Source organism: Carcharodon carcharias, chromosome 31 (assembly GCF_017639515.1).
Source record: "Carcharodon carcharias isolate sCarCar2 chromosome 31, sCarCar2.pri, whole genome shotgun sequence".
Taxonomy (NCBI): domain Eukaryota; kingdom Metazoa; phylum Chordata; class Chondrichthyes; order Lamniformes; family Lamnidae; genus Carcharodon; species Carcharodon carcharias.
Window position 1 is genome coordinate 5,647,065 of NC_054497.1, and position 25,089 is coordinate 5,672,153.

At 42.1% G+C, this 25,089-nt stretch overlaps 1 protein-coding gene across 1 annotated transcript in view; it reads left to right on the forward strand.

Annotated features, from left to right (window-relative positions):
• The first annotated feature begins 864 nt into the window (after positions 1-864).
• The window catches only part of LOC121271696 (ras-related and estrogen-regulated growth inhibitor-like), a 206,725-nt gene continuing 182,500 nt past the window's right edge, over positions 865-25,089 (forward strand). Inside the window, exon 1 of the mRNA XM_041177857.1 lies at positions 865-1,290. Coding sequence (XP_041033791.1) covers positions 1,182-1,290 — 109 coding nt within the window. The 5' untranslated portion in view covers positions 865-1,181. The remainder of the gene's footprint in view (positions 1,291-25,089) is intronic.

A 25,089-nucleotide genomic window follows, 5' to 3' on the forward strand; every position in this document is an offset into this window, starting at 1 on the left:
AACACCACTCGTGTTGCTATTGCATTGTAGCAGTGTGAAACAGCAAGCTTCATCTGTTGCTCAAATTTTTGAGAACCTTACCCTTCTGGGGTAACCTGACATCGACAGGCAGAGATGAGGAGAATTTTTTTCTCTCAGGGTGACATTAGGGTGTGGAATTCTCTTTCCCAGAAGGTAGTGGAGACTGAGTCTTTAAATTTATTCAAGGCTGAGTTAGACAAATTTTTGTTAGACAAGGGAGTCAAGGGTTATGGGGGTCAGGCAGGAAAGTGGAGCTGAGACCCCAACCAGAACAGCCATGACTTATTGAATGGTGGAGCAGGCCCAAAGGTCCTGCTCCTACGTCCTGTGTTCCTTAAGATCGGGTGCCATCCTTAAGTTGTGGAAAGGTGATTTACTTCAGAGGCCAATTATTTGGCTTGTGGATTCAGTGTCTAGACCAGGGAATCAGATTTTGCATGATCATGGTTGCAATGTTGCAGGACGCTATTTTAAAGAAGAGTAGAGCAATTCTGCCCATGTACTGGCCAAAATCTTTCCCCCAATCAACATCACTATAACAGGTAATCTGGTCATTATCACATTGTGGCTTGTGGGAGCTTGCTGTGTGCAAATTGGCTGCCGTGTTTCCTGCATTACAGCAGCAACTACTCTTCAAATGTTCTTCATTGGCTGTAAAGCGCTTTGAGCCGGCTGGTGGTCATGAAAACCTTTCTTTTTATTTTTCCGAACTGCAAGCATCAAGAGGGCAGTAGGACCCAAGGGAGCTCTGTAGAAACTGCAAACAACATACGTCGAGAGTGGAAATAGAGTGGAACTGATCATTAGGTGTTTAGTCCAAACTATTTAGCATCACATCTCCCGGAGCGAGAGAGCGAGAGAGAGTGTGGTGGGGGGAGAGAGGAGCTGACACTCTCAGTAAACACTTGGGATTGAAGAGACTGTGCTGGAAAGAGGGTCAGACAGGAGCTGCTGTTCCCCCATCACCTCCCCACAACGCAAAAAGCAAAACCCAGAAAATCACTTGGGGGAATGTGGAAGCAAGGTTTCTCTACTTCTTAAACATAAGCAAAGAGGCTGGAATGCAAGGCAGGGGCTGCATCCAAGTTGCCGTGAGATTGCGAGCCCTGATACACTTTCTGCTTGAGAGGCTCACTGGAAACAAGGGCTGAAACTACAACATGACCTCAAACTTTCAGCTGCCTCGTCCTCTGAAGCGAGGCCAGCACTTGGCTGGTTGCAGGACTGTGAGAGTGGCTATACTGGGGCAAGGGGCAGTGGGTAAAACTGGTAAGATTGCGCTCACCTAGAAAATGTATCTTTTCTTTCTAATGTTATCCAGATCTGCTTCTGCACCTTCCACAACAGAAAAACTAACCGCAAATGATCCAAAATTCCATTTATTCAGCAAGATAAGGATTACGCCATGTAACTGTGGGGAGATACTGTTTATTCAGCAGTGTAAGGGTTACACTGTGCAAGTATACAGTTCCTGTTTACCCAGTAGCGTCATAGAGTAATTATGGCACAGAAGGAGGCCATTTGGCCCATCGGGTACATGCTCGTTCAAGGTCCCCTGCAGTCAGTCCCTTTCCACAATTCTATCTCCATAGACATGCAGGTTTAATTCAAAGTGACAAGGTAACTGAGCAGAGTTACTGTTTCTTCAGTAGGGTAGGGATTTCACTATGTAATGGTGCAGAGTTACTGCTTATTCAGCAAGGTAGGGATTGCAGCATGCAACAATGCAGAGTTACTGTTTATTCAGCAGGGTAAGGATTGCACTATGAAACTTTGCAGAGTTATTATTTGTTAAGCAGGATAAGGATTGCACATGTAACTGTGCAGAGTTACTGTTTGTTCAGCAGGGTAGGGTATGCACTATATAACTGTGCAGAGTTACTGTTTATTCAGCAGGATAAGGATTGCAACATGTAACTGTGCAGAGTTACTGTTTGTCACCAGGGTAAGGATTGCACTATGCAGCTGTGCAGAGTTACTATTTATTCAGCAGTGTAAGGATTGCACTATGTAACTGTGCAGAGTTACTGTTTGTTCAGCAAGGTAAGGAATGCACTATGTAACTGTGCAGAGTTACTGTTTGTTCAATAAGGTAAGGATTGCACTATGTATATGTGCAGAGTTACCGTTTTTTCAGCAGGGTTACAATTGCACTATGTAACAGTGCAGAGTTACTCTTTGTTCAGCAGGTTAGGGATGCACTATGTAACTGTGCAGAGTTGCTCCTTGTTCAGCAGGGTAAGGATTTCACCATGTAACTGTGCAGAGCTACTGTTTGCTCAGCAGGGTAAGGATTGCACTATGAAAATTTGCAGAGTTACTGTATATTCAGCAGGGTTACAATTGCACTATGTAACTGTGCAGAGTTACTGGTTGTTCAGCAGGGTAATCATTGCAACATGTAACTGTGCAGAGTTACTGTTTGTTCAGCAGAGTAAGGATTGCTCTATGAAACTGTGCAGAGTTACTCTTTGTTCAGCAGGGTAAGGATTGCTCTATGTAACTGTGCAGAGTTGCTGTTTATTCAGCAGGGTAAGGATTGCACTATGTAACTGTGCAGAGTTACTGTTTATTCAGCAGGGTAAGGATTGCACTATGTAACTGTGCAGAGTTACTGTTTGTTCAGCAGGGTAAGGATTGCACTATGTAACTGTGCAGAGTTACTGTTTCTTCAGCAGGGTAAGGATTGCACCATGTAACTGTGCAGAGTTACTGTTTCTTCAGCAGGGGAAGGAGTGCACCATGTAACTGTGCAGAGTTACTGTTTGTCAGCAGGGTAAGGATTGCACTATGCAGCTGTGCAGAGTTACTGTTTATTCAGCAAGGTAAGGATTGCACTATGTAACTGTGCAGAGTTACTGTTTGTTCAGCAAGGTAAGGATTGCACTATGTATATGTGCAGAGTTACTGCTTATTCAGCAGGGTTACAATTGCACTATGTAACTGTGCAGAGTTACTCTTTGTTCGGCAGGTTAAGGATGCACTATGTAACTGTGCAGAGTTGCTGATTATTGAGCAGTGTAAGGATTGCACTATTTAACTGTGCAGAGTTACTCTTTGTTCAGCAGGGTAAGGATTGCACTATGTAACTGTGCAGAGTTGCTGATTATTGAGCAGTGTAAAGATTGCACTATGTAACTGTGCAGAGTTACTCTTTGTTCAGCAGGGTAGGGATGCACTATGTAACTATGCAGAGTTACTGTTTATTCAGCAGGGAAGGGATTTCACTATTTAACTGTGCAGAGTTACATTTGTTCAACAGAGTAAGGATTGCACGATGTAACTGTGAAGAGTTATTGTTTATTCAGCAGGGTAAGAATTGCACTATGTAACTGTGCAGAGTTACTGTTTGTTAAGCAGGGTAGCAATTGCACTATGTAACTGCGCAGAGTTACTGTTGGTTCAGCAGGGTAAGGATTGCACTATGTAACTGTGCAGAGTTACTCTTTGTTCAGCAGGGTAAGGATTGCACTATTTAACTGTGCAGAGTTACTGTTTATTCAGCAGGGTAAGGATTGCACTATGTAACTGTGCAGAGTTACTGTTTGTTCAGCAGGGTAAAGATTGCACCATGTAACTGTGCAGAGTTACTGTTTATTCAGCAGGGTAAAGATTGCACCATGTGACAGTGCAGAGTTAGTGTTTGTCAGCAGTGTAAGGATTGCACTATGCAGCTGTGCAGAGTTACTATTTATTCAGCAGTGTAAGGATTGCACTATGTAACTGTGCAGAGTTACTGTTTGTTAAGCAGGGTAAGGAATGCACTATGTAACTGTGCAGAGTTACTGTTTGATCAGCAGGGTAAGGATTGCACCATGTAACCGTGCAGAGTTACTGTTTATTCAGCAGGATAAGGATTGCACTATTTAACTGTTCAGAGGTACTGTTTATTCAGCAGTGTAAGGATTGCACTATGTTACTGTGCAGAGTTACTGTTTGTCAGCAGGGTAAGGATTGCACTATGCATCTGTGCAGAGTTACTGTTTGTTCAGCAGTGTAAGGATTGCACTATGCAACTGCGCAGAGTTACAGTTTTTTCAGCAGGGTTACGATTGCACTATGTATCTGTGGAGAGTTGCTGATTATTGAGCAGTGTAAGGATTGCACTATGTAACTGTGCAGAGATGCTCCTTGTTCAGCAGGGTAAGGTTTGCACTATGCAACTTTGCAGAGTTACTGTTTATTCAGCAGGGTTACGATTGCACTATGTAACTGTGCAGAGTTACTGATTGTTCAGCAGGGTAAGGATTGCACCATGTAACTGTGCAGAGTTACTCTTTGTTCAGCAGGGTAAGGATTTTAATATGTAACTGTGCAGAGTTACTACTTGTTCAGCAGAGTAGGGATTGCACGATGAAACTGTGCAGAGTTACGGTTTGTTCATCAAGGTAGGGATTGCACTATGTAACTCTGCAGAGTTACTCTTTGCTAAGCAGGGTAGGGATGCACTATGTAACTGTGCAGAGTTACTGTTGTTCAACAGGGTAAAGATTGCACCTTGTAACTGTCCAGAGTTACTGTTTATTCAGCAGGGTAAGGATTGCACTATGTAACTGTACAGAGTTACTGTTTGTTCAGCAGGTTAATGATTGCACAATGTAATTGTTCAGAGTTACAGTTTCTTCAGCAGGGTAGGGATTGCAATATGTAACTGTGCAGAGTTACTGTTTATTCAGCAGGGTAGGGATTGCACTATGTAACTGTGCAGAGATACTGTTTGTTCAGCAGGGCAAGGATTGCACTATGTAACTGTGCAGAGTTACTCTTTGTTCAGCAGGGTAAGGGTTTCATTTCGTAACTTTGCAGATTTGGTTTGTTCAGCAGTGTAGGGATTGCACTATGTTACTGTGCAGAGTTACTGTTTGTTCATCAATGTAGAGATTGCACTATGTAACTCTGCAGAGATACTGTTTGTTTAGCAGGGTAGGGATTGCAATATGTAACTGTGCAGAGTTACTGTTTGTTCAGTCGAGTAAGGATTGCTCTATGAAACTGTGCAGAGTTACTCTTTGTTCAGCAGGGTAGGGATGCACTATGTAACTGTGCAGAGTTACTGTTTATTCAGCAGGGAAGGGATTTCACTATTTAACTGTGCAGAGTTACATTTGTTCAGCAGGGTAGGGATTGCACTATGTAACTGTGAAGAGTTACTGTTCATTCAGCAGGGTAGGGATTGCACTATGTAACTGTGCAGAGTTACTGTTTGTTCAGCAGGGTAGGGATTGCACTATGTAACTGTGCAGAGTTACTGTTAGTTCAGCAGGATATGGATTGCAGCATATAACTGTGCAGAGTTACTGTTTCTTCAGCAGGGTATGTATTGCACTATGTCTCTGTGCACAGTTACTGTTTATTCAGCAGTGTAAGGATTGTACTATATAAGTGTGCAGAGTTACTGTTTGTTCAGCGGGGAAAGGATTGCATTATGTAAATGGGCAGAGTGATTCTTTGTTCAGCAGGGTAGGGATTGCACTATGTAACTGTGCAGAGTTCCTGTTTATTCAGCAGGGTAGGGATTGCACTATGTAAATGTGCAGAGTTACTGTTGGCTCAGCAGGGTAAGGATTTCACTATGTAACTGTGAAGAGTTATTATTTATTCAGCAGGGTAGGGATTGCACTATTTTACTGTGCAGAGTTACTGTTTGTTCAGCAGGGTAAGAATTGCACTAAGCAACTGTTCAGAGTATATGTTTATTCAGCAGGGTTACGATTGCACTATGTATCTGTGCAGAGTTGCTGTTTATTGAGCAGTGTAAGGATTGCACTATGTAACTGTGCAGAGTTACTCTTTGTTCAGCAAGGACAGGATTGCACTACGTACATGTGCAGAGTTACTGTTTATTCAGCAGGGTAAGGATTGCACTATGAAACTGTGCAGAGTTACTGTTTGTTAAGCAGGGTAAGGATTGCACTAAGCAACTGTTCAGAGTTACTGTTTATTGAGCAGGGTAAGCATTGCACTATGTAACTGTGCAGAGTTACTGTTTGTCCAGCAGGGTAAGGATTGCACCATGTAACTGTGCAGAGTTACTGTTTGTTAAGCAGGGTAAGGATTGCACTAAGCAACTGTTCAGAGTTACTGTTTGTTCAGCAGGGTAAGGATTGCACTATGTATCTGTGCAGAGTTACTGTTTGTTCATCAAGGTAGAGATTGCTCTATGTAACTCTGCAGAGTTACTGTTTGTTTAGCAGGGTAAGGATTACACTATATAACTGTGCAGAGTTATTGTTTGATCAGCAGTGTAAGGATTGCACTACGTAACTGTGCAGAGTTACTGTTTGTTCAGCAGGATAAGGATTGCACTATGAAACTGTGCAGAGTTACTGTTTTTGCCGCATGGTAAGGAATGCACTATGTAACTGTGCAGAGTTACAATTTGTTCAGCAGGGTACAGATTTCACTATTTAACTGTGCAGAGTTCCTGTTGTTCAACAGGGTAAGGATTGCACCATGTAACTGTCCAGAGTTACTGTTTGTTCAGTAGGGTAAGGATTGAACCATGTAACTGTGCAGAGTTACTGCTTGTTCAGCAGGGTAAGGATTGCAAAACGTAACTGTGCAGACTTACTGTTGGTTCAGCAGAGTGAGGATTGCACTATGTAACTGTGCAGAGTACTGTTTGTTCAGCAGAGTAAGGATTGCACTATGTAACTGTGCAGAGTTACTCTTTGTTAAGCAGGGTAACGATAGCACTATGTAACTGTGCAGAGTTACTGTTTATTCAGCAGGGTAGGGATTGCACCAAGTAACTGTGCAGAGTTACTGTTTATTCAGCAGGGTTATGATTGCACTATGTATCTGTGCAGAGTTGCTGATTATTGAGCAGTGTAAGGATTGCTCTATGTATCTGTGCAGAGTTGCTCCTTGTTCAGCAGGGTAAGGTTTGCACTATGTAACGTTGCAGAGTTATTGTTTGTTCAGCAGGGTAAGGAATGCAATATGCAACTTTGCAGAGTTACTGTTTATTCAGCAGGGTTAGGATTGCACTATGTAATTGTGCAGAGTTACTGATTGTTCAGCAGGGTAAGGATTGCACCATGTAACTGTGCAGAGTTACTCTTTGTTCAGCAGGGTAAGGATTGCACTATGTAACTGTGCAGAGTTACTGTTTATTCAGCAGTGTAGGGATTACAGTATGCAACTGTGCAGAGTTACTGTTTATTCAGCAGTGTAGGGATTACAGTATGCAACTGTGCAGAGTTACTGTTTGTTCATCAAGGTAGAGATTGCTCTATGTAACTCTGCAGAGATACTGTTTGTGTAGCAGGGTAAGGATTACACTATGTAACTGTACAGAGATACTGTTTGTTCAGCAGGGTAAGGATTGCACGATGTAACTGTGCAGAGTTACTGATTGTTCAGCAGGGTACGGATTTCACTATTTAACTGTGCAGAGTTACTGTTGTTCAACATGGTAAGGATTGCACGATGTAAATGTGCAGAGTTACAGTTTGTTCAGCAGCATACAGATTTCACTATTTAACTGTGCAGAATTACTGTTTATTCAGAAGGGTAAGGATCGCACATTGAAACTGTGCAGAGTTCCTGTTTGTTCAGCAGGGTAAGGATTGCACGATGTAACTGTGAATAGTTACTGTTTATTCAGCAGGGTCGGGATTGCACTATGTAACTGTGCAGAGTTACTGTTTGTTAAGCAGGGTAGCGATTGCACTATGTAACTGTGCAGAGTTACTGTTTATTCAGCAGGGTAGGGATTGCACTATGTAACTGTGCAGAGTTTCTGTTTATTCAGCAGGAAAGGATTGCACTATGTAACTGTGCAGAGTTACTGTTTGTTCAGCAGTGTAAGGATTGCACTATGTAACTGTGCGGAGTTACTGTTTGTTCAGAAGGGTAAGGATAGCACGTTGTAACTGTGCAGAGTTACTGTTTCTTCAGTAGGGTAAGGATTGCGCCATATAACTGTGCAGAGTTACTATTTCTTCAGCAGGGTAAGGATTGCACCATGTAACTGTGCAGAGTTACTGTTTGTCACCAGGGTAAGGATTGCACTATGCAGCTGTGCAGAGTTACTGTTTGTTCAGCAATGTAAGGAATGCACTATGTAACTGTGCAGAGTTACTGTTTGTTCAGCAGAGTAAGGATTGCACTATGTAACTGTTCAGTTACTCTTTTTCCAGCAGGGTACGGATTTCACTATTTAACTGTGCAGAGTTACTGTTGTTCAACATGGAAAGGATTGCACGATGTAACTGTGCAGAGTTACTGATTGTTCAGCAGGGTACGGATTTCACTATTTAACTGTGCAGAGTTACTGTTGTTCAACATGGTAAGGATTGCACGATGTAACTGTGCAGAGTTACTGATTGTTCAGCAGGGTACGGAGTTCACTATGTAAATGTGCAGAGTTACAGTTTGTTCAGCAGCGTACGGATTTCACTATTTAACTGTGCAGAATTACTGTTTATTCAGAAGGGTAAGGATCGCACATTGAAACTGTGCAGAGTTCCTGTTTGTTCAGCAGGGTAAGGATTGCACGATGTAACTGTGAATAGTTACTGTTTATTCAGCAGGGTCGGGATTGCACTATGTAACTGTGCAGAGTTACTGTTTGTTAAGCAGGGTAGCGATTGCACTATGTAACTGTGCAGAGTTACTGTTTATTCAGCAGGGTAGGGATTGCACTATGTAACTGTGCAGAGTTTCTGTTTATTCAGCAGGAAAGGATTGCACTATGTAACTGTGCAGAGTTACTGTTTGTTCAGCAGTGTAAGGATTGCACTATGTAACTGTGCGGAGTTACTGTTTGTTCAGAAGGGTAAGGATAGCACTTTGTAACTGTGCAGAGTTACTGTTTCTTCAGTAGGGTAAGGATTGCGCCATATAACTGTGCAGAGTTACTATTTCTTCAGCAGGGTAAGGATTGCACCATGTAACTGTGCAGAGTTACTGTTTGTCAGCAGGTTAAGGATTGCACTAGTCAGCTGTGCAGAGTTACTGTTTATTCAGCAGTGTAAGGATTGCACTATGTAACTGTGCAGAGTTACTGTTTGTTCAGCAAGGTAAGGATTGCACTATGTAACTGTGCAGAGTTACTGTTTGTTCAGCAAGGTAAGGTTTACACTATTTATAAATGCAGAGTTACTGTTTATTCAGCAGGGTTACAATTGCAATATGTAACTGTGCAGATTTACTCTTTGTTCGGCAGGTTAGGGATGCACTATGTAACTGTGCAGAGTTGCTGATTATTGAGCAGTGTAAGGATTGCACTATGTAACTGTGCAGAGTTGCTCCTTGTATGGCAGGGTAAGGTTTGCACTATGCAACTTTGCAGAGTTACTGTTTATTCAGCAGGGTTACGATTGCACTATGTAACTGTGCAGAGTTACTGATTGTACAGCAGGGTAAGGATTGCACCATGTAACTGTGCAGAGTTACTGTTTGTTCATCAAGGTAAAGATTGCTCCATGTAACTCTGCAGAGTTACTGTTTGTTTAGCAGGGTAAGGATTACTCTATGTAACTGTTCAGAGATACTGTTTGTTTAGCAGGGTAAGGATTACTCTATGTAACTGTTCAGAGATACTGTTTGATCAGCAGGGTAAGGATTGAAACATGTAACTGTGCAGTGTTACTGTTTGTTCAGCAGGGTAAGGATTGCACAATGTAACTGTGCAGAGTTGCTGTTTGTTCAGCAGGATAAGGGTTGCACTATGTCACTGCACAGAGTTACAGCTTGTTCAGCAGGGTACGGACTGCACCATGTAACTGTCCAGAGTTACTGTTTGTTCAGCAGGGAAGGGATGCACTATGTAACTGTGCAGAGTTACTGTTTGTTCAGCAGGGTAAGGTTTGCACCATGTAACTGTGCAGAGTTACTGTTTCTGCCGCAGGGTAAGGATTGCACTATGTAACTTTGCAGGGTTACTGTTTGTTCAGCAGGGTAAGGATCGCACCATGTAAGTGTGATTAGTTACTGTTTGTTCAGCAGGGTAGGGATGCACTATGTAACTGTGCAGAGTTACTCTTTGTTCAGCAGGGTAAGGAGTTCATTGCGTAACTGTGCAGATTTAGTTGGTTCAGCAGTGTAGGGATTGCACTATGCAACTGTTCAAAGTTACTGTTTATTCAGCAGTGTAAGGATTGCACTATGTAACTGTGTAGAGTTACTGTTTGTTCAGCAGGGTAAGGATTTCACTATGTAACTGTGCACATTTAGTTTGTTCAGAAGTGTGGGGATTTCACTATGTTACAGTGCAGATTTACTGTTTGTTCATCAATGTAGAGATTGCTCTATGTAACTCTGCAGAGTTACTGTTTGTTTAGCAGGGTAACGATTACACTATGTAACTGTGCAGAGATACTGTTTGTTCAGCAGGGTAAGGATTGCACCATGTAACTGTGCAGGGTTACTCATTGTTCAACAGGGTAAGGATTGCACTTTGCAACTGCGCAGTGTTACTGTTTGTTCAGCAGGGTAGGGATGCACTATGTAACTGTGCAGAGATACTGTTTGTTCAGCAGGGTAGGGATGCAGTATGTAACTGTGCAGAGTTACTCTTTGTTCACCAGGGTAAGGATTTCATTACGTAACTGCAGATTTAGTTTGTTCAGCAGTGTAGGGATTTCACTATGCAACTGTTCAGAGTTACTGTTTATTCAGCAGTGTAAGGATTGCACTATGTTACTGTGCAGAGATACTGTTTGTTCATCAAGGTAGAGATTGCTCCATGTAACTCTGCAGAGTTACTGTTTGTTTAGCAAGGTAAGGATTACACTATGTAACTGTGCAGAGTTACTGTTTGTTCAGCAGGGTAAGGATTCCGCTTTGTAACTGTGCAGAATTACTGTTTGTTCAGCAGGGTAAGGATTGCACCATGTAACTGTGCAGAGTTACTGTTTGTTCATCAGTGTAGGGATGTACTATGTAACTGTGCAGAGTTACTCTTTGTTCATCAGGGTAGGGATGCACTATGTAACAGTGCAGAGTTAATCTTTGTTCAGCAGAGTAAGGATTTCACTATGGAACTGTGCAGATTTAGTTTGTTCAGCAGTGTAGGGATTACACTATGTAACTGTGCAGAGTTACTGTTTATTCAGCAGGGTAAGGTTGCACCATGTAACTGTGCAGAGTTACTGTTTGTTCAGCAGGGCAGGGATGCACTATGTAACTGTGCAGAGTTACTGTTTGTTCAGCAGAGTAAGGATTGCACAATGTAACTGTGCAGAGTTAATCTTTGTTCAGCAGGGTAAGGATTTCACTATGTAACTGTGCAGATTTAGTTTGTTCAGCAGTGTAGGGATTAAACTATGCAACTGTGCAGAGTTACTGTTTATTCAGCAGTGTAAGGATTGCACAATGTTACAGTGCAGAGTTACTGTTTGTTCATCAAGGTAGAAATTGTTCTATGTAACTCTGCAGAGTTACTGCTTGTTTAGCAGGGTAAGGATTACACTATGTAACTGTGCAGAGTTACTGTTTGATCAGCAGGGTAAGGATTGCACAATGATACTGTGCAGAGTTGCTGTTTGTTCAGCAGGGTAAGGATTACACTATGTAACTGTGCAGAGTTACTGTTTGATCAGCAGGGTAAGGATTGCACAATGAAACAGTGTAGAGTTGCTGTTTGTTCAGCAGGGTAAGGATTGCACTATGTAAATGTGCAGAGTTACTGTTTGTTCAGCAGGGTAAGGATTGCACTATGTAACAGTGCAGAGTTACTCTTTGTTCAACAGGTTAAGGATTGCACTATGTAACTGTGCAGATTTACTCTTTGTTCAGCAGAGTAAGGATTGCACTATGTAACTGTGCAGAGTTATTGTTTGATCAGCAGGGTAAGGATTGACCTTTGTAACTGTGCAGAGTTACTGTTTGTTCATCAAGGTAGAGATTGCTCCATGTAACTCTTCAGAGTTACTGTTTGTCTAGCAGGGTAAGGATTGCACTATGTAACTGCGCAGAGTTACTGTTTGTTCAGCAGGGTAAGGATTACACCATGTAACTGCGCAGATTTACTCTTTGTTCAGCAGGGTAAGGATTGCACTTTGTAACTGTGCAGAGTTTCTCTTTGTTCAGCAGGGTATGGATTGCACCATGTAACTGTGCAGAGTTAATGTTTCTGCCGCAGGGTAAGGATTACACTATGTAACTTTGCAGAGTTACTGTTTGTTCAGCAGGGTAAGGATTGCACAATGTTAATGCGCAGAGTTGCTGTTTGTTCAGCAGGATAAGGGTTGCACCATGTAACTGTCCAGAGTTACTCTTTGTTCAGCAGGGTAAGGATTGAACAATGTAACTGTGCAGAGTTACTGTTTGTTCAGCAGGGTAGGGATTGCACTATGCAACTCCGCAGAGTTACTGTTTGTTCAGCAGGGTAGGGATGCATTATGTAACTGTGCACAGTTACTCTTTGTTCAGCAGTGTGAGGATTTCATTATGTAACTGTGCAGATTTAGTTTGTTCAGCAGTGTAGGGATTGCACTATGTTACTGTGCAGAGTTACTGTTTGTTCATCAAGGTAGAGATTGCTCCATGTAACTCTGCAGAGTTACTGTTTGTTTAGCAGGGTAAGAATTACACTATGTAACTGTGCAGAGATACTGTTTGTTCAGCGGGATAAGGGTTGCACTATGTCCCTGTGCAGAGTTACTGTTTGTTCAGCAGGGTAAGGATTGCACAATGTAACTGTGCAGAGTTGCTGTTTGTTCAGCAGGATAAGGGTTGCACAATGTCACTATCCAGAGTTACTGTTTGTTCAGCAGGGTAAAGATTGCACTTTGTAACTGTGCAGAGTTTCTGTTTGTTCAGCCGGGTAAGAATTGCACCTTGTAACTGTGCATAGTTACTGTTTGTTCAGCAGGGTGAGGATTGCACTTTGCAACTGTGCAGAGTTACTGTTTGTTCAGGATGGTAAGGATTCCACTTTGTAACTGTGCAGAGTTTCTGTTTGTTCAGCAGGGTAAGGATTGCACTATGTAACTGTGCAGAGTTACTGTTTATTCAGCAGGGTAGGGATTGCACAAAGTAACTGTGCAGAGTTACTGTTTCTGCCGCAGGGTAAGGATTGCACTATGTAACTGTGCAGAGTTACTGTTTGTTCATCAGGGTAGGGATGCACTATGTAACTGTGCAGAGTTAATCTTTGTTCAGCAGTGTAAGGATTTCACTATGTAACTGTGCAGAGCTACTGTTTGCTCAGCAGGGTAAGGATTGCACTATGAAAATTTGCAGAGTTACTGTATATTCAGCAGGGATACAATTGCACTATGTAACTGTGCAGAGTTACTCTTTGTTCAGCAGTGTAAGGATTGCTCTATGTAACTGTGCAGAGTTGCTGTTTATTCAGCAGGGTAAGGATTGCACTATGTAACTGTGCAGAGTTACTGTTTCTTCAGCAGGGTAAGGATTGCACCATGTAACTGTGCAGAGTTACTGTTTCTTCAGCACGGGAAGGAGTGCACCATGTAACTGTGCAGAGTTACTGTTTATTCAGCAGGGTAGGGATTGCACTATTCATCTGTGCAGAGTTACTGTTTATTCAGCAGTGTAAGGATTGCACTATGTAACTGTGCAGAATTACAGTTTTTTCACCAGGGTAGGGATTGCAATATGTAACTGTGCAGAGTTACTGTTTATTCAGCAGGATAAGGATTGCACCATGTAACTGTGCAGAGTTACTGTGTATTCAACAGGGTAGGGATTGCACTATGTAACTGTGCAGAGTTACTGTTTGTTCAGAAGGGTAATGACTGCACCATGTAACTGCGCAGAGGTACTGTTTATTCAGCAGGGTAATGATTGCACCATGTAACTGTGCAGAGTTATGTTTACTCAGCAGGGTGAGGATTGCACTATGTAACTGTGCAGAGTTGCTGTTTATTCAGCAGGGTAAGGATTGCACGATGTAACTGTACAGAGTTACTGCTTGTTCAGCAGGTTAAGGATTGCACTATGTAACTGTGCAAAGTTACTGTTTGTTCAGCAGGGTAAGGATTGCACTATGTAAGTGTGCAGAGTTACTGTTTATTCAGCACGGTAAGGATTGCACTATGTAACTGTGCAGAGTTACTGTTTATTCAGCACGCTAAGAATTGCACTATGTAACTGTGCAGAGTTACTGTTTCTTCAGCAGGGTAAAGATTGCACCATGTAACTCTGCAGAGTTACTGTTTGTCAGCAGGGTAAGAATTGCACTATGCAGCTGTGCAGAGTTACTATTTATTCAACAGTGTAAAGATTGCACTATGTAACTGTGCAGAGTTACTGTTTATTCAGCAGTGTAGGGATTACAGTATGCAACTGTGCAGAGTTACTGTTTATTCAGCAGTGTAGGGATTACAGTATGCAACTGTGCAGAGTTACTGTTTGTTCATCAAGGTAGAGATTGCTCTATGTAACTCTGCAGAGATACTGTTTGTGTAGCAGGGTAAGGATTACACTATGTAACTGTACAGAGATACTGTTTGTTCAGCAGGGTAAGGATTGCACGATGTAACTGTGCAGAGTTACTGATTGTTCAGCAGGGTACGGATTTCACTATTTAACTGTGCAGAGTTACTGTTGTTCAACATGGTAAGGATTGCACGATGTAAATGTGCAGAGTTACAGTTTGTTCAGCAGCATACAGATTTCACTATTTAACTGTGCAGAATTACTGTTTATTCAGAAGGGTAAGGATCGCACATTGAAACTGTGCAGAGTTCCTGTTTGTTCAGCAGGGTAAGGATTGCACGATGTAACTGTGAATAGTTACTGTTTATTCAGCAGGGTCGGGATTGCACTATGTAACTGTGCAGAGTTACTGTTTGTTAAGCAGGGTAGCGATTGCACTATGTAACTGTGCAGAGTTACTGTTTATTCAGCAGGGTAGGGATTGCACTATGTAACTGTGCAGAGTTTCTGTTTATTCAGCAGGAAAGGATTGCACTATGTAACTGTGCAGAGTTACTGTTTGTTCAGCAGTGTAAGGATTGCACTATGTAACTGTGCGGAGTTACTGTTTGTTCAGAAGGGTAAGGATAGCACGTTGTAACTGTGCAGAGTTACTGTTTCTTCAGTAGGGTAAGGATTGCGCCATATAACTGTGCAGAGTTACTATTTCTTCAGCAGGGTAAGGATTGCACCATGTAACTGTGCAGAGTTACTGTTTGTCACCAGGGTAAGGATTGCACTATGCAGCTGTGCAGAGTTACTGTTTGTTCAGCAATGTAAGGAATGCACTATGTAACTGTGCAGAGTTACTGTTTGTTCAGCAGAGTAAGGATTGCACTATGTAACTGTTCAGTTACTCTTTTTCCAGCAGGGTACGGATTTCACTATTTAACTGTGCAGAGTTACTGTTGTTCAACATGGAAAGGATTGCACGATGTAACTGTGCAGAGTTACTGATTGTTCAGCAGGGTACGGATTTCACTATTTAACTGTGCAGAGTTACTGTTGTTCAACATGGTAAGGATTGCACGATGTAACTGTGCAGAGTTACTGATTGTTCAGCAGGGTACGGAGTTCACTATGTAAATGTGCAGAGTTACAGTTTGTTCAGCAGCGTACGGATTTCACTATTTAACTGTGCAGAATTACTGTTTATTCAGAAGGGTAAGGATCGCACATTGAAACTGTGCAGAGTTCCTGTTTGTTCAGCAGGGTAAGGATTGCACGATGTAACTGTGAATAGTTACTGTTTATTCAGCAGGGTCGGGATTGCACTATGTAACTGTGCAGAGTTACTGTTTGTTAAGCAGGGTAGCGATTGCACTATGTAACTGTGCAGAGTTACTGTTTATTCAGCAGGGTAGGGATTGCACTATGTAACTGTGCAGAGTTTCTGTTTATTCAGCAGGAAAGGATTGCACTATGTAACTGTGCAGAGTTACTGTTTGTTCAGCAGTGTAAGGATTGCACTATGTAACTGTGCGGAGTTACTGTTTGTTCAGAAGGGTAAGGATAGCACTTTGTAACTGTGCAGAGTTACTGTTTCTTCAGTAGGGTAAGGATTGCGCCATATAACTGTGCAGAGTTACTATTTCTTCAGCAGGGTAAGGATTGCACCATGTAACTGTGCAGAGTTACTGTTTGTCAGCAGGTTAAGGATTGCACTAGTCAGCTGTGCAGAGTTACTGTTTATTCAGCAGTGTAAGGATTGCACTATGTAACTGTGCAGAGTTACTGTTTGTTCAGCAAGGTAAGGATTGCACTATGTAACTGTGCAGAGTTACTGTTTGTTCAGCAAGGTAAGGTTTACACTATTTATAAATGCAGAGTTACTGTTTATTCAGCAGGGTTACAATTGCAATATGTAACTGTGCAGATTTACTCTTTGTTCGGCAGGTTAGGGATGCACTATGTAACTGTGCAGAGTTGCTGATTATTGAGCAGTGTAAGGATTGCACTATGTAACTGTGCAGAGTTGCTCCTTGTATGGCAGGGTAAGGTTTGCACTATGCAACTTTGCAGAGTTACTGTTTATTCAGCAGGGTTACGATTGCACTATGTAACTGTGCAGAGTTACTGATTGTACAGCAGGGTAAGGATTGCACCATGTAACTGTGCCAAGTTACTGTTTCTTCAGCAGTGTAACGATGGCATTATGTAACTGTGCAGAGTTACTGTTTGTTCATCAGGGTAGGGATGCACTCTGTAACTGTGCAGAGTTACTGTTTGTTCATCAAGGTAAAGATTGCTCCATGTAACTCTGCAGAGTTACTGTTTGTTTAGCAGGGTAAGGATTACTCTATGTAACTGTTCAGAGATACTGTTTGATCAGCAGGGTAAGGATTGAAACATGTAACTGTGCAGTGTTACTGTTTGTTCAGCAGGGTAAGGATTGCACAATGTAACTGTGCAGAGTTGCTGTTTGTTCAGCAGGATAAGGGTTGCACTATGTCACTGCACAGAGTTACAGCTTGTTCAGCAGGGTACGGACTGCACCATGTAACTGTCCAGAGTTACTGTTTGTTCAGCAGGGAAGGGATGCACTATGTAACTGTGCAGAGTTACTGTTTGTTCAGCAGGGTAAGGTTTGCACCATGTAACTGTGCAGAGTTACTGTTTCTGCCGCAGGGTAAGGATTGCACTATGTAACTTTGCAGGGTTACTGTTTGTTCAGCAGGGTAAGGATCGCACCATGTAAGTGTGATTAGTTACTGTTTGTTCAGCAGGGTAGGGATGCACTATGTAACTGTGCAGAGTTACTCTTTGTTCAGCAGGGTAAGGAGTTCATTGCGTAACTGTGCAGATTTAGTTGGTTCAGCAGTGTAGGGATTGCACTATGCAACTGTTCAAAGTTACTGTTTATTCAGCAGTGTAAGGATTGCACTATGTAACTGTGTAGAGTTACTGTTTGTTCAGCAGGGTAAGGATTTCACTATGTAACTGTGCACATTTAGTTTGTTCAGAAGTGTGGGGATTTCACTATGTTACAGTGCAGATTTACTGTTTGTTCATCAATGTAGAGATTGCTCTATGTAACTCTGCAGAGTTACTGTTTGTTTAGCAGGGTAACGATTACACTATGTAACTGTGCAGAGATACTGTTTGTTCAGCAGGGTAAGGATTGCACCATGTAACTGTGCAGGGTTACTCATTGTTCAACAGGGTAAGGATTGCACTTTGCAACTGCGCAGTGTTACTGTTTGTTCAGCAGGGTAGGGATGCACTATGTAACTGTGCAGAGATACTGTTTGTTCAGCAGGGTAGGGATGCAGTATGTAACTGTGCAGAGTTACTCTTTGTTCACCAGGGTAAGGATTTCATTACGTAACTGCAGATTTAGTTTGTTCAGCAGTGTAGGGATTTCACTATGCAACTGTTCAGAGTTACTGTTTATTCAGCAGTGTAAGGATTGCACTATGTTACTGTGCAGAGATACTGTTTGTTCATCAAGGTAGAGATTGCTCCATGTAACTCTGCAGAGTTACTGTTTGTTTAGCAAGGTAAGGATTACACTATGTAACTGTGCAGAGTTACTGTTTGTTCAGCAGGGTAAGGATTCCGCTTTGTAACTGTGCAGAATTACTGTTTGTTCAGCAGGGTAAGGATTGCACCATGTAACTGTGCAGAGTTACTGTTTGTTCATCAGTGTAGGGATGTACTATGTAACTGTGCAGAGTTACTCTTTGTTCATCAGGGTAGGGATGCACTATGTAACAGTGCAGAGTTAATCTTTGTTCAGCAGAGTAAGGATTTCACTATGGAACTGTGCAGATTTAGTTTGTTCAGCAGTGTAGGGATTACACTATGTAACTGTGCAGAGTTACTGTTTATTCAGCAGGGTAAGGTTGCACCATGTAACTGTGCAGAGTTACTGTTTGTTCAGCAGGGCAGGGATGCACTATGTAACTGTGCAGAGTTACTGTTTGTTCAGCAGAGTAAGGATTGCACAATGTAACTGTGCAGAGTTAATCTTTGTTCAGCAGGGTAAGGATTTCACTATGTAACTGTGCAGATTTAGTTTGTTCAGCAGTGTAGGGATTAAACTATGCAACTGTGCAGAGTTACTGTTTATTCAGCAGTGTAAGGATTGCACAATGTTACAGTGCAGAGTTACTGTTTGTTCATCAAGGTAGAAATTGTTCTATGTAACTCTGCAGAGTTACTGCTTGTTTAGCAGGGTAAGGATTACACTATGTAACTGTGCAGAGTTACTGTTTGATCAGCAGGGTAAGGATTGCACAATGATACTGTGCAGAGTTGCTGTTTGTTCAGCAGGGTAAGGATTACACTATGTAACTGTGCAGAGTTACTGTTTGATCAGCAGGGTAAGGATTGCACAATGAAACAGTGTAGAGTTGCTGTTTGTTCAGCAGGGTAAGGATTGCACTATGTAAATGTGCAGAGTTACTGTTTGTTCAGCAGGGTAAGGATTGCACTATGTAACAGTGCAGAGTTACTCTTTGTTCAACAGGTTAAGGATTGCACTATGTAACTGTGCAGATTTACTCTTTGTTCAGCAGAGTAAGGATTGCACTATGTAACTGTGCAGAGTTATTGTTTGATCAGCAGGGTAAGGATTGACCTTTGTAACTGTGCAGAGTTACTGTTTGTTCATCAAGGTAGAGATTGCTCCATGTAACTCTTCAGAGTTACTGTTTGTCTAGCAGGGTAAGGATTGCACTATGTAACTGCGCAGAGTTACTGTTTGTTCAGCAGGGTAAGGATTACACCATGTAACTGCGCAGATTTACTCTTTGTTCAGCAGGGTAAGGATTGCACTTTGTAACTGTGCAGAGTTTCTCTTTGTTCAGCAGGGTATGGATTGCACCATGTAACTGTGCAGAGTTAATGTTTCTGCCGCAGGGTAAGGATTACACTATGTAACTTTGCAGAGTTACTGTTTGTTCAGCAGGGTAAGGATTGCACAATGTTAATGCGCAGAGTTGCTGTTTGTTCAGCAGGATAAGGGTTGCACCATGTAACTGTCCAGAGTTACTCTTTGTTCAGCAGGGTAAGGATTGAACAATGTAACTGTGCAGAGTTACTGTTTGTTCAGCAGGGTAGGGATTGCACTATGCAACTCCGCAGAGTTACTGTTTGTTCAGCAGGGTAGGGATGCATTATGTAACTGTGCACAGTTACTCTTTGTTCAGCAGTGTGAGGATTTCATTATGTAACTGTGCAGATTTAGTTTGTTCAGCAGTGTAGGGATTGCACTATGTTACTGTGCAGAGTTACTGTTTGTTCATCAAGGTAGAGATTGCTCCATGTAACTCTGCAGAGTTACTGTTTGTTTAGCAGGGTAAGAATTACACTATGTAACTGTGCAGAGATACTGTTTGTTCAGCGGGATAAGGGTTGCACTATGTCCCTGTGCAGAGTTACTGTTTGTTCAGCAGGGTAAGGATTGCACAATGTAACTGTGCAGAGTTGCTGTTTGTTCAGCAGGATAAGGGTTGCACAATGTCACTATCCAGAGTTACTGTTTGTTCAGCAGGGTAAAGATTGCACTTTGTAACTGTGCAGAGTTTCTGTTTGTTCAGCCGGGTAAGAATTGCACCTTGTAACTGTGCATAGTTACTGTTTGTTCAGCAGGGTGAGGATTGCACTTTGCAACTGTGCAGAGTTACTGTTTGTTCAGGATGGTAAGGATTCCACTTTGTAACTGTGCAGAGTTTCTGTTTGTTCAGCAGGGTAAGGATTGCACTATGTAACTGTGCAGAGTTACTGTTTATTCAGCAGGGTAGGGATTGCACAAAGTAACTGTGCAGAGTTACTGTTTCTGCCGCAGGGTAAGGATTGCACTATGTAACTGTGCAGAGTTACTGTTTGTTCATCAGGGTAGGGATGCACTATGTAACTGTGCAGAGTTAATCTTTGTTCAGCAGTGTAAGGATTTCACTATGTAACTGTGCAGAGCTACTGTTTGCTCAGCAGGGTAAGGATTGCACTATGAAAATTTGCAGAGTTACTGTATATTCAGCAGGGATACAATTGCACTATGTAACTGTGCAGAGTTACTCTTTGTTCAGCAGTGTAAGGATTGCTCTATGTAACTGTGCAGAGTTGCTGTTTATTCAGCAGGGTAAGGATTGCACTATGTAACTGTGCAGAGTTACTGTTTCTTCAGCAGGGTAAGGATTGCACCATGTAACTGTGCAGAGTTACTGTTTCTTCAGCACGGGAAGGAGTGCACCATGTAACTGTGCAGAGTTACTGTTTATTCAGCAGGGTAGGGATTGCACTATTCATCTGTGCAGAGTTACTGTTTATTCAGCAGTGTAAGGATTGCACTATGTAACTGTGCAGAATTACAGTTTTTTCACCAGGGTAGGGATTGCAATATGTAACTGTGCAGAGTTACTGTTTATTCAGCAGGATAAGGATTGCACCATGTAACTGTGCAGAGTTACTGTGTATTCAACAGGGTAGGGATTGCACTATGTAACTGTGCAGAGTTACTGTTTGTTCAGAAGGGTAATGACTGCACCATGTAACTGCGCAGAGGTACTGTTTATTCAGCAGGGTAATGATTGCACCATGTAACTGTGCAGAGTTATGTTTACTCAGCAGGGTGAGGATTGCACTATGTAACTGTGCAGAGTTGCTGTTTATTCAGCAGGGTAAGGATTGCACGATGTAACTGTACAGAGTTACTGCTTGTTCAGCAGGTTAAGGATTGCACTATGTAACTGTGCAAAGTTACTGTTTGTTCAGCAGGGTAAGGATTGCACTATGTAAGTGTGCAGAGTTACTGTTTATTCAGCACGGTAAGGATTGCACTATGTAACTGTGCAGAGTTACTGTTTATTCAGCACGCTAAGAATTGCACTATGTAACTGTGCAGAGTTACTGTTTCTTCAGCAGGGTAAAGATTGCACCATGTAACTCTGCAGAGTTACTGTTTGTCAGCAGGGTAAGAATTGCACTATGCAGCTGTGCAGAGTTACTATTTATTCAACAGTGTAAAGATTGCACTATGTAACTGTGCAGAGTTACTGTTTATTCAGCAGTGTAGGGATTACAGTATGCAACTGTGCAGAGTTACTGTTTATTCAGCAGTGTAGGGATTACAGTATGCAACTGTGCAGAGTTACTGTTTGTTCATCAAGGTAGAGATTGCTCTATGTAACTCTGCAGAGATACTGTTTGTGTAGCAGGGTAAGGATTACACTATGTAACTGTACAGAGATACTGTTTGTTCAGCAGGGTAAGGATTGCACGATGTAACTGTGCAGAGTTACTGATTGTTCAGCAGGGTACGGATTTCACTATTTAACTGTGCAGAGTTACTGTTGTTCAACATGGTAAGGATTGCACGATGTAAATGTGCAGAGTTACAGTTTGTTCAGCAGCATACAGATTTCACTATTTAACTGTGCAGAATTACTGTTTATTCAGAAGGGTAAGGATCGCACATTGAAACTGTGCAGAGTTCCTGTTTGTTCAGCAGGGTAAGGATTGCACGATGTAACTGTGAATAGTTACTGTTTATTCAGCAGGGTCGGGATTGCACTATGTAACTGTGCAGAGTTACTGTTTGTTAAGCAGGGTAGCGATTGCACTATGTAACTGTGCAGAGTTACTGTTTATTCAGCAGGGTAGGGATTGCACTATGTAACTGTGCAGAGTTTCTGTTTATTCAGCAGGAAAGGATTGCACTATGTAACTGTGCAGAGTTACTGTTTGTTCAGCAGTGTAAGGATTGCACTATGTAACTGTGCGGAGTTACTGTTTGTTCAGAAGGGTAAGGATAGCACGTTGTAACTGTGCAGAGTTACTGTTTCTTCAGTAGGGTAAGGATTGCGCCATATAACTGTGCAGAGTTACTATTTCTTCAGCAGGGTAAGGATTGCACCATGTAACTGTGCAGAGTTACTGTTTGTCACCAGGGTAAGGATTGCACTATGCAGCTGTGCAGAGTTACTGTTTGTTCAGCAATGTAAGGAATGCACTATGTAACTGTGCAGAGTTACTGTTTGTTCAGCAGAGTAAGGATTGCACTATGTAACTGTTCAGTTACTCTTTTTCCAGCAGGGTACGGATTTCACTATTTAACTGTGCAGAGTTACTGTTGTTCAACATGGAAAGGATTGCACGATGTAACTGTGCAGAGTTACTGATTGTTCAGCAGGGTACGGATTTCACTATTTAACTGTGCAGAGTTACTGTTGTTCAACATGGTAAGGATTGCACGATGTAACTGTGCAGAGTTACTGATTGTTCAGCAGGGTACGGAGTTCACTATGTAAATGTGCAGAGTTACAGTTTGTTCAGCAGCGTACGGATTTCACTATTTAACTGTGCAGAATTACTGTTTATTCAGAAGGGTAAGGATCGCACATTGAAACTGTGCAGAGTTCCTGTTTGTTCAGCAGGGTAAGGATTGCACGATGTAACTGTGAATAGTTACTGTTTATTCAGCAGGGTCGGGATTGCACTATGTAACTGTGCAGAGTTACTGTTTGTTAAGCAGGGTAGCGATTGCACTATGTAACTGTGCAGAGTTACTGTTTATTCAGCAGGGTAGGGATTGCACTATGTAACTGTGCAGAGTTTCTGTTTATTCAGCAGGAAAGGATTGCACTATGTAACTGTGCAGAGTTACTGTTTGTTCAGCAGTGTAAGGATTGCACTATGTAACTGTGCGGAGTTACTGTTTGTTCAGAAGGGTAAGGATAGCACTTTGTAACTGTGCAGAGTTACTGTTTCTTCAGTAGGGTAAGGATTGCGCCATATAACTGTGCAGAGTTACTATTTCTTCAGCAGGGTAAGGATTGCACCATGTAACTGTGCAGAGTTACTGTTTGTCAGCAGGTTAAGGATTGCACTAGTCAGCTGTGCAGAGTTACTGTTTATTCAGCAGTGTAAGGATTGCACTATGTAACTGTGCAGAGTTACTGTTTGTTCAGCAAGGTAAGGATTGCACTATGTAACTGTGCAGAGTTACTGTTTGTTCAGCAAGGTAAGGTTTACACTATTTATAAATGCAGAGTTACTGTTTATTCAGCAGGGTTACAATTGCAATATGTAACTGTGCAGATTTACTCTTTGTTCGGCAGGTTAGGGATGCACTATGTAACTGTGCAGAGTTGCTGATTATTGAGCAGTGTAAGGATTGCACTATGTAACTGTGCAGAGTTGCTCCTTGTATGGCAGGGTAAGGTTTGCACTATGCAACTTTGCAGAGTTACTGTTTATTCAGCAGGGTTACGATTGCACTATGTAACTGTGCAGAGTTACTGATTGTACAGCAGGGTAAGGATTGCACCATGTAACTGTGCCAAGTTACTGTTTCTTCAGCAGTGTAACGATGGCATTATGTAACTGTGCAGAGTTACTGTTTGTTCATCAGGGTAGGGATGCACTCTGTAACTGTGCAGAGTTACTGTTTGTTCATCAAGGTAAAGATTGCTCCATGTAACTCTGCAGAGTTACTGTTTGTTTAGCAGGGTAAGGATTACTCTATGTAACTGTTCAGAGATACTGTTTGATCAGCAGGGTAAGGATTGAAACATGTAACTGTGCAGTGTTACTGTTTGTTCAGCAGGGTAAGGATTGCACAATGTAACTGTGCAGAGTTGCTGTTTGTTCAGCAGGATAAGGGTTGCACTATGTCACTGCACAGAGTTACAGCTTGTTCAGCAGGGTACGGACTGCACCATGTAACTGTCCAGAGTTACTGTTTGTTCAGCAGGGAAGGGATGCACTATGTAACTGTGCAGAGTTACTGTTTGTTCAGCAGGGTAAGGTTTGCACCATGTAACTGTGCAGAGTTACTGTTTCTGCCGCAGGGTAAGGATTGCACTATGTAACTTTGCAGGGTTACTGTTTGTTCAGCAGGGTAAGGATCGCACCATGTAAGTGTGATTAGTTACTGTTTGTTCAGCAGGGTAGGGATGCACTATGTAACTGTGCAGAGTTACTCTTTGTTCAGCAGGGTAAGGAGTTCATTGCGTAACTGTGCAGATTTAGTTGGTTCAGCAGTGTAGGGATTGCACTATGCAACTGTTCAAAGTTACTGTTTATTCAGCAGTGTAAGGATTGCACTATGTAACTGTGTAGAGTTACTGTTTGTTCAGCAGGGTAAGGATTTCACTATGTAACTGTGCACATTTAGTTTGTTCAGAAGTGTGGGGATTTCACTATGTTACAGTGCAGATTTACTGTTTGTTCATCAATGTAGAGATTGCTCTATGTAACTCTGCAGAGTTACTGTTTGTTTAGCAGGGTAACGATTACACTATGTAACTGTGCAGAGATACTGTTTGTTCAGCAGGGTAAGGATTGCACCATGTAACTGTGCAGGGTTACTCATTGTTCAACAGGGTAAGGATTGCACTTTGCAACTGCGCAGTGTTACTGTTTGTTCAGCAGGGTAGGGATGCACTATGTAACTGTGCAGAGATACTGTTTGTTCAGCAGGGTAGGGATGCAGTATGTAACTGTGCAGAGTTACTCTTTGTTCACCAGGGTAAGGATTTCATTACGTAACTGCAGATTTAGTTTGTTCAGCAGTGTAGGGATTTCACTATGCAACTGTTCAGAGTTACTGTTTATTCAGCAGTGTAAGGATTGCACTATGTTACTGTGCAGAGATACTGTTTGTTCATCAAGGTAGAGATTGCTCCATGTAACTCTGCAGAGTTACTGTTTGTTTAGCAAGGTAAGGAT